Source organism: Fusarium subglutinans, assembly GCF_013396075.1.
Source record: "Fusarium subglutinans strain NRRL 66333 chromosome Unknown NRRL66333_c0000062, whole genome shotgun sequence".
Classification (NCBI taxonomy): Eukaryota; Fungi; Ascomycota; class Sordariomycetes; order Hypocreales; family Nectriaceae; genus Fusarium; species Fusarium subglutinans.
This window is the reverse complement of record NW_023502125.1, coordinates 181,499-195,832: the sequence shown is the minus strand read 5'-3', so window position 1 is coordinate 195,832 and position 14,334 is coordinate 181,499. Positions and strand designations below refer to the sequence as shown.

General features: G+C 49.5%; 3 protein-coding genes across 3 annotated transcripts; all 3 read right to left on the bottom strand.

Moving 5' to 3' along the window:
* Window positions 1-1,449: 1,449 nt before the first annotated feature.
* FSUBG_6161 (transcription factor jumonji) lies at window positions 1,450-2,472 on the bottom strand (the record flags this gene model as incomplete). Its single annotated transcript, XM_036684331.1, has 4 exons — window positions 1,450-1,582; window positions 1,649-1,826; window positions 1,932-2,103; window positions 2,155-2,472. The coding sequence occupies 4 exons, from the start codon at window positions 2,470-2,472 to the stop codon at window positions 1,450-1,452; spliced, it is 801 nt and encodes a 266-aa protein (XP_036538360.1).
* A 5,709-nt stretch (window positions 2,473-8,181) lies between these two features.
* On the bottom strand, window positions 8,182-8,891 carry FSUBG_6160 (uncharacterized protein; the record flags this gene model as incomplete). The annotated part of the gene is made up of 3 exons (XM_036684330.1): window positions 8,182-8,470; window positions 8,513-8,581; window positions 8,743-8,891. 3 exons carry the CDS (start codon window positions 8,889-8,891, stop codon window positions 8,182-8,184), a joined length of 507 nt encoding a protein of 168 aa, XP_036538359.1.
* A 283-nt stretch (window positions 8,892-9,174) lies between these two features.
* On the bottom strand, window positions 9,175-12,618 carry FSUBG_6159 (uncharacterized protein; the record flags this gene model as incomplete). The annotated part of the gene is made up of 5 exons (XM_036684328.1): window positions 9,175-9,559; window positions 9,900-10,102; window positions 10,487-11,172; window positions 11,229-11,464; window positions 12,323-12,618. The coding sequence occupies 5 exons, from the start codon at window positions 12,616-12,618 to the stop codon at window positions 9,175-9,177; spliced, it is 1,806 nt and encodes a 601-aa protein (XP_036538358.1).
* Between the last annotated feature and the right edge of the window lie 1,716 nt (window positions 12,619-14,334).

Here is a 14,334-nt window from a genome sequence, read left to right as displayed (position 1 = left end):
GAGATGTATTGCGGGCTCTCCTTCAGAGTCGAAGATGCGAGACGAGATATCGATGGATTGTGCTGAATCACCTCGTGTATCTGACAGTGAAAGTCAAGCTTTTTATACAATCCATTACCGACGCTTGCTGCTTCGGTGTGTCCGACGTAGACCAGTCCCAGGCGGAGAGCCTCGACTGTACCAAGCATTACATCAATGAACAACTAACAGTGGCTCTGCTCTGATGTATTCGTCGTCTAAGTTAATTGTCGCCGTGATGTCTTGATCGAGATAAGACCTTGTTGAATCCTTCTGTGGAGTTCTCTCCCTTTTTGGTGTGCAGGGTTGCAAAGTATCTTCCTTGAGGACTGAGATATAAAGTTCTTTATAACAAAAACCCAAAATGGTCCGAGGACCTGATTGTATTATTGACTTGCTGGCAGTCCAATCCATTGACATTGGATTGACGGGTTGTCCTTGTGTTGGTTCTGGACTCACTGCCTTTGACTGTAACAAGGATAGTAAAAGGTTAGAGATAGCTAAGTGGTGTAATAATCGGTTGCTTGGAGTCCAATCTGTTGACATAGGAGTAACGTGTTTGTAGTAGAAGAGAACATAGGCATCGTTGTACTGGCTTCCGTGCAGCTAGGCAGATAAGGGCGGACCCTTACAGCCGTATCCGTCCCGGACTCCTTGCTTCTGAGGTCCCTTAGTATGCGATGTTCACGTAGGTCGTAAGGGTATCCGGCCTTGATACACCCTAAGTGACCGCCTCGTAAGCCCCATCTTGGCCATCCAAAGGGCTTGCGGAGTTGCGCTCGTCGTCTTGTTTAACTATGCATTATCTAAAAACATACAAGGGTCAGTCGCTTCTCGCGGTACCCAGGTAGTGACATCAATTTCCATGTGATCCTCGCCGTTATTGGTACTCTGGTGGCTGGCCATAGTTGTAGGCTATGCCGCTTGCCCTGACATCAACGACTTCCCTGGGAGTCAGAACAAACACGTATCGGGTGTCTGTAGACAGGCAATAGGCCGCAGCATACCGTTCGACGACGTTGATGTCTGGATTTAAGCGAGCTATCTCAATGGCAAGACACCTCTACCTCGCAGGCCTAGCTGGAGGAGATAATCCATGACTCTGAAGTAGTTTTTAGTAGATGAGACCCTCTTGATAGTAGGGCTAAGTCAAGTCTTTGCTCTATGAGCATGCCAAGGCCATAGGCCAGTGCGACGTATCAACGGGCTGTTGGAGCTAGGGTTCAGGAAGTGGCTGTAGTCAAAGTCCGTTTGGGTGCCTTGGTCAAGTTGACGAGACTGAGAAATACGACGACCGAGTCGGTGTGGGGGCAGACCCAGTATCGTGATGTCAGGCATCTCCTCCATCGTATGGATCTGCTGAGTGTTCTACCGAGGGGATCTTATCTGGGATATACACTCCTATTCCAAGAATCGCGTAGCTATACTGAGCTATGCTCCCAGGCCATTTCGCTTTACCGGGATGGCTGTGGCCAACTGGCACTTCGTCTCGCATGTTTGGCAAGTGCTGGTTGTCCAAGCATCATCAGCGTAGTTCTTGGCCTTGGAGGTTGTATATCCTGTGCTGCAGCCCCAAGGAGAGGCTAAGACACCCCCCGAAGAGACGCACCATTGAGGCTCATTGACCTACGGGCCTTCGTTCTCCATATGATAGCAGAATGGTGCAGAGCGTGGTTTTGAACGCTGGCTCTGATCAAACTCCGGACTGTTGTCTTTGGCTTCGGGAGGACAGATTAGAGGGGATGTCTCCCTGGCCTGCTTTCCAAGTTCGGGCTGCATGACTGGGTGCTTTGCAAACGGCACTGTGTCTGATGATGTAGTTATTGCGGTGTCGGTCACGAGTCGTGGTAAGGGCCTCAATGTCACCCTCAGCGAAAGAAGCCGCAACTCCCTCGGAGTCAGGAATTACGGACTTAGAGGCCAGCGCCCAGGTCCGCTCTCGGTGGGCTTCTTCCCGACGAACTCATCTATTTCTGCGGTCGTGATCTCAAACCGCTCCCCGGGCTTCAAGCGATTTCCCTGCTCCATCCTGGTTCCTGTATCCTTCTTGACGAGACGCAAGGCCTCGACTATGTAGGACGAGACCTTTGACCTGGGCGTCCCTTGCACACGGATGCGTTGACTGAGTTCTCATACTCGCAGTGAGGACATGTGAATGGCGGGGATGGGATCAGCGCCGTTGAAGTTGGGAGACAGATACTGGGTTGGCGCAGCCATGATGAATACTTTCTGGCGTGTATCGAGTGCAGGCCATACACGCTCGAGGCACTGGAACACACACCATCCGCAGGCTTTTGCTGGCGCGTTTGTAGTCTTCTGGTTTGTGATCTCCTCATCCATCTGAGCCGCAGTGGTGATATCACTGCGCTCTGCACGGCGCTTGTGAGATGGGCGGGCTTCTACGCTGTCGGCTGAAGTCCGCTTGCTGCTGGGAGGGGCAAAGCGAGGAGTCATTTGACCACGTGTACGTACTGACGCATTGAAACACTATATGGTGTGTAGAACATCACACGTCCGGGCTGCTCGCTGCCATTCATGGTTCGAAATGATGAGCTCTTCGTCATGGCTATGCTGACGTCGATTCCCCAGGTTGTCTGATCGGCTGAAGGTTGTAGGGATATAGGTGAAATGCAGGACTTTTTCTGTATTGGCGATGCAAGTGACTGCCCCTACTATTAACAGGCCATCAGTTATACAACCAACTCATATGCGTATCCTTGCAAGACACCTACCATGGCAATAGACATTCAGGGCGCCTCAGCGTATCTAACCAGGAAGTACCACTTAAACACTGGCTCCAAACTTGGTGCAGTCATAGCCACTTAGCATCCAATCGTGTAACTTTTCAAGCTCCGCCCCACGGAATTTGGTTTCTTCTGCGAGAGTGATCCAGTAGCCTGTGAAGGACAACCAGCCATCCGTAATGGATTCATGTAGAAATGAACTCCTTCATGCGATAAGACCTATTCTTCACTCTTCTCTTCTTTCTTTCCTTTTTTTTCCTTTTTTTTCCGTTGCCTCCGTACCTCTCTTCTCTGGGCCACTGAGCCTATATCACTTCGCTCAAGGACTTCGGTCAGGTGCCTCAAGAAAACGGTTATCGACAGCATAACCTTTGAGGTGCAGGTACATCCTTGTCTTTGATTCCTTGGGCATCCTGCCTCGCTGGTTGTGGATTATATATGCAATGTCCGTTTGTGTGGATTGGCATAGGTAAAGACGGTTCCCAGAATTTATTTGGACAGCTTGTGATTAGGGCTTCCTTGTGGGGGACGCGGGAGGTGCAAGGGTGACGGTGAGGGCCGGCAAGTTTGCATAATTTCTCAATAGAAAGCAGATGCGTTGTAGAAGACATCCTATCACCTGTCTGATCGGCGTACCATTCAAGAGAAATTTTGCCAATGTATGATCGCCCTCCCTACTCCGAGTATCTCGATATTAATGGAATGTCGTGTCGCAGAATAGAATTCGATAGGGTATCTGCAAGTGTTGGAAACCAAACCAGTTGAGGCGCTCCCCAAGACGAGATGCAGAGGTAGTGCCATTTCCGCTGCCTTGGCCGCGCTGTTTGCTAGTGCCAAGTTGACGAGATAGAGCATACTGTCGGGCTCATAGCCCATGAAACGGATAAATAAGTCAATAATCAGAATAGGAAAGTAAACGCAATAGTCAATAAGACTTGGTTGCTGTTTTGACTTTCTTCCCTAGTCCCAATGAACAGACGCAAATGTTATTTGCAGAAGTTGAGCACGTGGACGACTTCGCGTTGAAACAATATGACACCTTTCATGCGCTTTGGACAAGTTCCTTGATGACTTGCTCAACCTCCAAGATGAATCCCAATACCCTGAGCCTAGGGATCCATCGGGGCTTCTAGGCCGAGGTGGTCGACTCTTTGTTCTTGTTGATGTCAAAGCCGACGACAAACTGGATCTCACCTGCTGATCAGCACTTGGAAGCCACAGAAATCTTGGTGCTGCATTAACGTCGAAGCTGACAAAGGGTTGGATCTTGCCTTTGGTTCCACCAATGTAAACCTCGGCAATCTTGTCGGCCCCTTGCCATGGTGGGTATATGCGACTTCGATGACTATACTAGGGCACCTTAGCTGGGTTCCTGACTGCGGGGTTTACAGCTGCACAGAAACACAGGTCCAGAGCGAGAGTTTCAAGGGCCCGTAGGTGAATAAGAGTTCATCGCCATGGGTTCCGCGAATTGGGCCGCGTGAGATACCCATGGCGATGATTTCGTTCAGGAGATATGGTTTACGGACAAGATGTATAGTATCGGCATTTAAGACACTTGTAAGTCTCGCTGTGAAGGGATCGTCGAAATATTATTCGAATGGTCCTTTCGTCTTCTTCTTCACAGCCACTGATTATATGCCGACTCCACATGCGGTTTGGTTGAGCAAGGCATAACTGGTGTGATTTGTTTCACCTCTGCGTTGCTGGCTAGACACACATTCATTCTCTTGACCATGGTGACTTTGGTTCTTCTCTCGTCAACTGTAACAGTGAAGGCAGATGAGAACAGGGTTGCTGCGGTGCATCCCGCTTGCCCCTCTCTCTGAAAGAGTCGAGATTAGGTGTGCAAGAGAACCGATCTCTAGTGATTGTTGTTCCAATCTCTGAGGAATCCTTGGTGGCATCTCTCAAAGCCAGCAGATAGGCCGGCAAGAGAAGTAGTGTGGGCAAGAACAATAGTGACGGATACTTTGAGATTAGCACTCCCAGCGACCGCCACGGTACCATTGACAAGGTTGGTAAACAGGAGATATCATGATAGCAGATCTGAAAGGCCTCAAGAACATCATTTCGCGGGTAGAAGGTTACGCTGTTGTAACACTGAGACTAATTGATGTTGTCAAGCGCAGACCAAAGGTATCAGCCTTGTTTGTGATGTCGGTCAAACAGCGGTATTTTGGTTGTGTGCGTGATTTCCAACTGTTGGTGTGTGGATGCATAAAAAGCTCCATGTTGGCTAGATTTTGATTGTTGGTGAACCCCCAGGGGTCTTGTTTTTGATTTGCGTCTAATAGCATCATTCGGACTGTTGTTGATCTCTGGAGACATCGCGAATCATGCTTGCCAAATGCTCAGCAGCTTTAAGAGCTGATGCCTTCGTGTGTTCGATCGCGGATCGTACATGGTTCCATGTTTCGTCTATACATTCATCCAACGCTTGGCATCCATGAACTGTGGTGAGGCGATAGAATTTGCTGATTTCGAAAATACAAACCGCCCCGTCTCTAATATCTCGAAGTCATTCTTGACTTCTCTAGGAAGCAAACTCGGTTCTTCACCCATGCTTTTGCATTTCTTGGCGTCGATCGCGAAGTTGAGGTTCTGGAGGAACTCCGAGAGCCATTTCGTTGCCCTGCCCGCGTCGCCGTTGATCTTGGCTTCGAGCTCCGTGCACAGAGCGACCTGCGTCACCAGCCATCGCCAATTGGCAGATAGCTTAGGCTTAACGTAGCCAAAGACGTAGGCCATAAATTCAGTGATTCTATCAAGACGAGAACCATTGACTTTCCTATTCCTGCCATGCCGTGAGAGTCACATTCAAGTCTGCTCTGATCTTCGGTGATCTAGACGGGAACCAATTACGCCCGTTGTTTGAAAGATCGTCGGGGTGTTGAAGTCTCGATCTCGCTGGATAGTTCGACTTCTGTTCAATAAATTGAAGGCCATGCTGTTGCTGCATCGTCGTGTTCGTTCGATGTTGAAAGGCCTGCATTCGGTTGTCCTGCATGTGGCTCGTGAAAGTATGGCCGTTCGGCTGAAAGGTCTCCGGGCCTTGATAACCCATGATGACCAGCCTTGCCATAGAATGATATAGTTCAGTCAGAGGAAACACCGACGAAATATATACCCACGGATGTACTGTTTGAGTTATTGATGGCCTTGCGGTCGTCAAGGTTGGATAACCAATCCCTGGATGTCATCGACAGTCCCTCATAACAGCAATGCAGTCCGCAATCACCACGATCTTGGTAAAGAGCTCATGATCGATCTTGATGGTGCCATGGTGAGGGAATGGCTCATCGCATCGAACACCGCAGCTTGAGCAAGTCTTGTTGGGCCATTTTACTTGTCAAATGCCTTCGTTCTTTGGCGCCAACTCTTGTTTCGTAATTTGTGTCGGGCGGTTGGCATAATCATTTTGGATTTTCCGAATGTCGATGCCTACCTCTTCCATCATTTGGAGTGTGGTTTGCAGGTCCTTCAGCCGCAACTTTGCGAGTAGAACCTCACCATGGCCTTATGGTGAAGTCATAAGTCTTGCTCCTTTGAAAAATTCCCGTGGTTCCCAAGCATGAGTAAAGCTGAGCTGGAAAGGAGCAGTCTGTTCAGTAACTGGTATCTGAGAATGATCCCAACAGTTGTATAGATGACCGGTTGACAAAATTTGCACAAGAGGGAATATTCTGTCATAGTTTCTCTTGACCAGCTGACGTTTCTACGCACAACGTGCTGAGCCCAGTTGTAGCTCCTCCAGTCATACCTTGAACACATCCCTCCCAAGAAACAACAGCGTTTGAAGTTGATGCCATTGAACAGAATGAATAAATGATGAAAATACAGCATGTCTGAAAAGTCTGATTCAACGACAAGCTTAACCATTCCATATGATTGAAGTTGATCCATGTTGACTTTGTAAAGCTAGCGGTAAAAGGGTTGTGCTTAGAGTCTTGACCTCGTGATTATGTGCTTTGCAGGAGGTCTCCAGACTTTCAATGACGTCTCGAGCGTGGCAGCATTGAAGGGGTCGCCGTGACCACCATCGACAGAAGGCTTGTAATGATAAAGGCTGTAGGTGTCCTCAGTGTAATCCCAGGGCTCAAGAGCCACCGCGCCAGGATTATTTGAAGCACTTTTGATCTCTTCAGAGTCTCACGCGAGACCATTGTCGACGCTATCAGTCTCGCTTTCATGGTCATTATCTGCCGCAAGTTGGAATTCCGAGCCGTCGCGTGAACGTATTAGGGCAACCCGGCCGTGATGATGGGAATCCAGCGGGTATATAGCTTCGATCTTCTGAAGTCCTTTTGTCTCTTTGTGGATTCTTCAAATCTCAAAGTAGCGAGGGACGGAGATGTCATGGAGCTTCAACAAGCAAAAAGAAACACTTGATCCGCTTGCCTCATGATGAGTTCTGCCTTGATCTCGAGACCCAGCGATGCCATTGCTGAGGACTGCCACGGCTGGTTTCTCATCGTCTGAGAGACTGTTATATGGGTGCTTAGACATTTCGCTGCAGCTTGGGGGAATCAAGAAGCTGACTGTGTATAGAATCGTAGAGCTTTGTCATTTTGGACTTGCCGGTGAGTACTGTGTTCCTGACTTACCCGCGAGGTGGAGTCTTCAGGGGCTTGAAAGTATCCGCAGGGATGTAATTAAAGCCACGGGTGTTTGTGAACCCAAACATAATGTTTGAGATTGGTGCTAGGCCCGAGAAGCTTGATCCGGACCTCAGCAGGGAGGTTGTTGAACGGATCCATCTTGCTTGATGTTTGAGATTGGTGCGGTATCGCTTCTCGATCATACTGCATCCTGTCTTGCTTGGGAGGAGACCAGTGGAAAGGGGTGGAAAGCACGAGCTTTTCAGCGTCAATCACACGCTAGAAAGTTCACGGGAAGTTGAAAACGCGCGCTTGCTCCATGGAGTGCTATGGCCTGTACCGGCAAAATAGGGTCGAATTTGGAAATCCTCGACTCAGCATACTGCGAGGTAGATTGTCAGAATTTGTCCATTGCAGACATTTTCAGTACAATCTTCAGATATCTTCAACAATCCAGCTGCCCCAGTTTCGTCTGTGTTGTTGTAATCGATCGGGTCCTCGTCTTTGGGGAAGATCTGCAGCCAGGATGCGAAGCGCAGTTGTAGGGTTTTGCGAAAGACCTCCTGTTTGTCAAGGTCGTGTCCTCGAGGCAATACCGCTCAAGGCCAAGCACTGGCACTAAGACGATCCAGAGCTTGAATCTTTACCACAAATAGTGACTCGCGCTTTGGGCGAGTCACCTCCACCTCGCAGGTGCAGCTGGGAGGAATCCGATCCATGTTCCTTGAAGTGTGTGGTGTTTAGTAAACGAGAACCTCTTAGTAGGTGGGCTCTGAAAGGGTCATGGTTGAGGTTGTACGGCAAGAGCCTATATTAACTCATGAACCTCCATTCGTGGTAGGAGTCTCTTGATTCTTGATGCGTTTAGCAGGAGGCGATGCTGTAGCGATTGGTCCCAGCCTGGAAGTGACAATACAAGCATGCTTATAGATGACTGTGTTGATGATAGTTTGACCAAAGCCCTCCAGGTTTGGAAAGCAGCACGTTGGATCTTGTTCTTTGATCATACGCTTGATTTCCATAAGCTCATTTTGGTTGAGCTGAAGGTCAATATCTGATGGCTTATTCAAGACCTTGCTAGCCTTTCCCTTGGCCTTGTTAAAGCTCCTGTTAGCTCTAGTCGCTTAGTATGCTCTATGAGAATAGTACATGTTGCGTAGAAACTCGTCCTCAGAGAATGAAAGCTGTTTTGCCGTTGCCTTGTCTGCCGCCAGTTCCCTAATTTAAGTCATGTAATAGCTTGAATCTTCAAAGGCTTGGGAGATGACTAATGGCTCAGCGATACTGGGCGTCGCTTTGGTGCCTAAGATGCCGAGGTAACGGCTCCGATTTGAAGAGCCTCGCGTCCTCATACATGGCGACATCATTCCATGTCTCACCTGGGATCTTGCGATTGCGAGACCTCGGCCAGTCGGGGGTGGAGCGCGTTACATTCGGGTGAGACAGCCGTTGAGTACTGAACTGTATCTTGCATGTTGTCAAATAGCGGTACAGATTCTGGATCGCGGCCAACGACCTTGATTCGCATCTCGAGTTCGATCTTATAATTTCTCGCCCTAACCTTCTTGCCCGCTTTATCGGTAGGTTCTTCTTCGGGCGTAATTGGCCAAGGCTTCGTGTCTCAAGAAAAAGACATCAACTTCAATCGTGGGCACGATATGCTCCGTCAACGCCTTCTTCAGTTCGGTTGAAGTGATAGTTGAAGTAGGTGGTTACTCATGAACTATATTAGACACATATAAGTCACGCGAACTTGAAAAGTTGCAGTCTCTCCATCTTTGGATGATAGTTGAGGCAGCCGAGAAGGTAGTTCACTCATCAATTCTTCCGGCGTGTGTGGAAGAGCGAGTCTGAGTAATGGCGGTCGGAGTGTAATTATTTGAGGGCCACTGAGCACGCCTCTCCAATTTGTGCGTAACATCTCGTAGTTTTGACTGGATATAACTTCCAAAGCCATGGGGAGAACCGGAGTTTCGACTCATAGTGAGACCGAGCATGACACGTATAGAGAGGATTGAGGGAAGAGTAACAAGCTCAGGCCAAATTTCTATCTCGGGTGACATTCTGGGGCTCGTTGAGGATAGAGCCGTCAGAATCTGAATCGCGGCGAGGGCGCAATTGTTTGGGTAGGGCGAAGCGAACACATATGCAACAGGTTCGGCCGATCCGGTTTGCTTGCGCTTTGGGTCTTTGTTCCTGTGGCAGGTGTTTAGGTTCCGAAGATGTCCTGTGGATCATAAGATGGACGATCTCAATCCTTCCAAGCGTTGTTCTTGGAGGGTTCTGGATAATTGGCATGTAAGGCGGCAATTCATGCCGGGTTTCGAAGGGTCTCTCAGCGCGATGTCAAAAAGCGCTCGATGGAAGGATTGCGACCTGCGCTGAAGTGGTGCAACCTCTCGATATGGCTTGTTGATCCTGTATAGCAGACTCTTTCTCTTGCTTAGCTTGTCCGAGTTTTGTCGCAAGCTCTTTCGTCTTTGCAACCTAGTGTGCCTCTCGCTTCATCGAGTATGATGGCGCGATCTAGACTTACTCCTCTTGCAGAGGCATCCATCCTGCAGGAAAGCCTGTGTGGCAGGGACGCGTGATGAATGTTGGCCTGGTGGAATACACATAGCTGAGGTCTGTTGAAGCTCCTCCGCCATCGTAGGGCGAACTAGCTAGTGCGTCTAGCAGTATCGATACGCCGCGTGCTACAAGTGACTTGAAGAACAGCCATATGTGATAGGCGATGCGCTGCAAGACCGTTGCAAACTGTCTTCCAATGGCGCCCTGAATGTAACGGGGTAATGACACCGCCTACCACCGAGAGCCCCGTCGGGTCGAGGGCTTCAAACACTGTTGAGGATACACTCGCCGGCCTTGTGCTTGAAAGGAGCGTGGGTACCAAGAGGATCATAGAATGAAACTCATCAACGATAACCCATCCAATAGCTGATGGGATACTCGACTGTTCTCAGGTTCGGGATTTGTATCAGTGCCATTTTAGGTGAAGCCTGAGTACCGAGCTTACGATACCCTTCTTTAGACAACCTGAAGTCAAAGAGGTCCAGCTGTTCCTTACGCTTTGCCTCGGCTGCCTTGTGTTTGTCTTCAGCTTCTTCTGAGCGATCTCCGTACTGGACCAGTTCCCTGCACAGAGCTCTTCAGTACTTCTGAGCCCTCTGATCGCTCAAATTCACCACAGGGAAGTTTCATGTCTCCGTTCTCATCTTCAGCGTGCCCAGTGGTCTCAAACTTCTGACGTAGTGAGCCCTCCGAGGAAGGAGAATCCGGTTTCGATTGTGCGTCGTTCTCTTTTCCAGGGTCTTCGTCGTCTGCGTGGGACAACAAGATGCATCGCTTGCATTTTTTCCCTTGGGCCGCACAAGGTGATTCTCTGGGGCAAGACTGGCATCGTCCACGACAAGTATTGACATGGCGACACTTGCCGAGAATATTGGATGTATCGCAATGCATGATTGGATATTTGCGCTTGTGGTGATACCTGCCACCAGGCTGATAGTGCTCCATCCACTCGACACTTGGACCGTTGGCAGCCTGGCTGCGTGATCTGTTGCTGTACAGCTTCCGGAAAGATGGCACATTCGAGGCTCTCCTTAGTCTTATCGCTATCCATGATAATTGTTTGTCTGTGATAGTGAGACTTCGGGATTTGATGGCAGGGTATCTGCAAAACGAAGTCTTTGGTAGTCGAAGTTGAACCAACGAACCGGTCGCTGTAGTTGATGGGCCGTTTGCCAGAATCCTGATATTGACGAGAGGCATGGGTGATCCGCCCGCTGCTCCAGCGGCACACTGTTCAACTTCACCATGAGGTTCTCATGTTCCCTCACCTTGGCTATACGACTTGTTGTATTACATTGGCGACCTTGTGATTTTGCCCATCCAATGCACATGGCTCCCTTGATAATGATGCGGAGCATCGTTTTGTAGTCCAAAGTTTCGTCGGAACATGATATAACAACTTTGGGTATCGCAACGCCATTGTAGGTACTTGTCGATGCCAGGGTCAGACGACTGTCCTGCGCAGGATATGGATCGTGGTTGGGCTTTATATGCGCCTTGAACTGATGGACGATGTATGCTCGATGAAACCTGTAGCATTAGTAGTACCAGTAACGAGTATGATTGAGGTCGAGCCTGTTTTACATCCCTGGGTAAAGAAGTCGCCCCAGTGATCGTGTCTGCGATAGCGAGTTGGTGTCCAAGACCAGTGGGAATCGCGTCGATGTTAGCATCGTCTTGGTCGTCAGTGGGCTGATCTACCTGCTCGGAGGCAGTTGGTGTGATGACCTGTTGAGGAACTGGAGCTCTGTCGCCACGGCATACTCAGCAGGAGCGTCGGGCGACAGGATTGAAGGTCAGGCTTGGTTCTTGACTCCCCAGTGAGGCTTTCTCGTCTCGTTGGGGTTTATGGTGATCCGCACTTCATGCCAGTCTTTATGACCCTCAGTATTTTGCTAACAATGGGCAAGCACTGAGTGAAAGAACTTTTGGTCCCCTGGAGCATGAGACCCGTTCCATGGCGTTTCGAGGCTGTGTCCCGCAATTCTGAACAGTTCCATAAGCTCTGGTGATAGAAGCAGCTGTTTGAACACTGGGGAGAGATGATTTGGCAGTGCTTGACGAGCCGCTTGCACTCCCCGATCAATACTCCCAGCTTCGATGGTTGTCATCTAGATGGCCCATGTGAGGCCACTAGTCTTGCGACACGGTTGCGTTCAAGTACCGATTGTAAAAGTTGACATGTCGGCTTATATAAATATAATAGAGGATCACGAAGCATGGTAACTCTGTTGTTGATCGTTCATCTGAGCTGCAACAGATAAATCTTCACATGTGCTGCCTCAGTCAAAGCGACTAGGACAGTCATGACTTTCATGGCCTTGTCGCGTCCTACAAACCGTTGTCATCGATCGTTCTTGTGCGAGCCTGCATAGTCGCAAATCCCACGGATCACGAGACATGGGAACTTGTCCAATGAGGTAAGCTGGAGAAACCTTGTCGTACACTTGAGTCTCGCCCAATCTGGTTCCAAATGAAGTGGGCGTCGCTGATCTGGGGATCATTGTCCATGGCCACAACACGGTAGAAACCTCGCCTTGCTTTAGGTCCAGACCAGGAATGACCTGTGCCATTTTCGTTCGGGGGTACTCGCGGCTAGAGCTCTTGGACTCGGTAGAAAGAACCCTCAAAGATCGACCTGGATCTTGGGGCGACACCGCTATTTTGTTAGCGAGAACCAGCATATTTGTTCTTGCGTGCGGACAACACCGGCGTAGCTGGCAAGATACTGATACCCAGGAGTCATTGCTGCTTCTGGCGCACGAGGGCTAGTCGCCTTGACCTATATAGATCGGTTCTCTCGTGGCTCCCCCGCATGGTGCCTGTCTCTGTAGGACTATGAACCTTGTTCTCGGACTCTCCCCATTCTCCTCACTCACCACCCGCTGTTGCCTCTTCTCCGCCATCTTCTTCTTCTTTTTAGCCTGGCCCTCGGGCTTTTTCTGTACTGGCTTCAAGTCCCGATAAATCTTCCACTCGGCAATATGGCATCTGTCGTCGCAAGCCCTGTTGCGAGATAGTTCCCAAACTTGTTACGACAAGGTTTGTATTCGCATTACAAACTACTCTGCTTGATCGATGCGTAGGTTGTAGGGTTTGTGTGGCATGCTTTGATAGGCTTCTCTTGTGGGAAGGCATTATGAGCTATATGTATCGATGGCAGATATAAGCAGTCAATTCCCTGTCTGCTGCATGTACTCAGCGATCCTCGATGCAGCGGCATGCCTCTTGGCGAGGCCGATGTTGCTTTGACGAGGAGAGACTGATTGTCTATATGTTCCCCCAGCGCTGACAAGGAAATGGGTTCCGGGCGCCATCACGGCTTCTGAGACACGAAGACTCGTATCTTTGGTCATTGCGGAGTAATGCTCGTGTAGCTAACGACCTCTCTGGCATGGTGCTTGTTGACGTTCGATGTCCGTCTACCAGGTTGGTTGAGGATCCTTCGCATGCTTTAGGGCTTCTTCAAGGGATCTGGACCCCTGGTAACAACTGTTTCTGGGGAAGTTATAGTTCTGTGGCGCTTCTTATTGTCATTTCTGCTGCGAAGAAACTTGAATTTCTTACCACAAAAGCTGCAGCTGTACCGCTTGGCATTGTCGACATGCTCGCGTTGATAATGAGCTATGGTGTAATGCGTAAGCTCGAATGTTTTTATACACCCTCGACACTCAAACCGCCCGTCATCCTCGTGTCTCGTTGTTGAGGATTTTGTGCGGATTGTGCCATTCGGGTGCTATCACGGCTTCTAGGACACGAAGCCTTATGAATTTTGTCTGAGCGGAATGGCGCTTTCAAAGCGTCTAGAATCGCCATGGCTCGACAGGAACTCTGCGAGGTGGCGTAGCAAAATGACCTCCCAGGGTCGCTATCGTATTAGATCTTCGTCCAGGGCCCCGAGTGTCACGGAACTGAGTTAAACGCTGGTTAGATTGAATAGGTAGAGGCGATAATAACTCTGTCATAGCTGTCTGGCTAGCATAGTGCTTGCAAACAACATCGAGAGAGACCGAGTATCTGATGGGTCGGTGCCGATGTGAACAAATCGCCCGAGTTGCATAAGCAACGTATGTCCAAGGCGCTTCTGGTCCACCAACCGGTTAATGCCTATCTGCTGGATGCACTCAGCGACCTTTGATACGACGATCAATGCCTTCATGACGAACACTACATTGGCCAGGACGGAACTCGTCGATATAACCGTTGAGAGTAGTGGCGTCAATGGCGAGTGATGGTGAGGTTGTAGTCCAACGCTTTCCGGTACAAACATATTGGTTATCGAGAGATGCCCTGATATACTTTGTCAGGGGTGATTGCACCACGCTAGGTTAGGAGGCCCGTTGGTAACCAATGGAACCTCCTGAGGACTTATTTCAGGAACATCGTTATGTGAGCGCTTG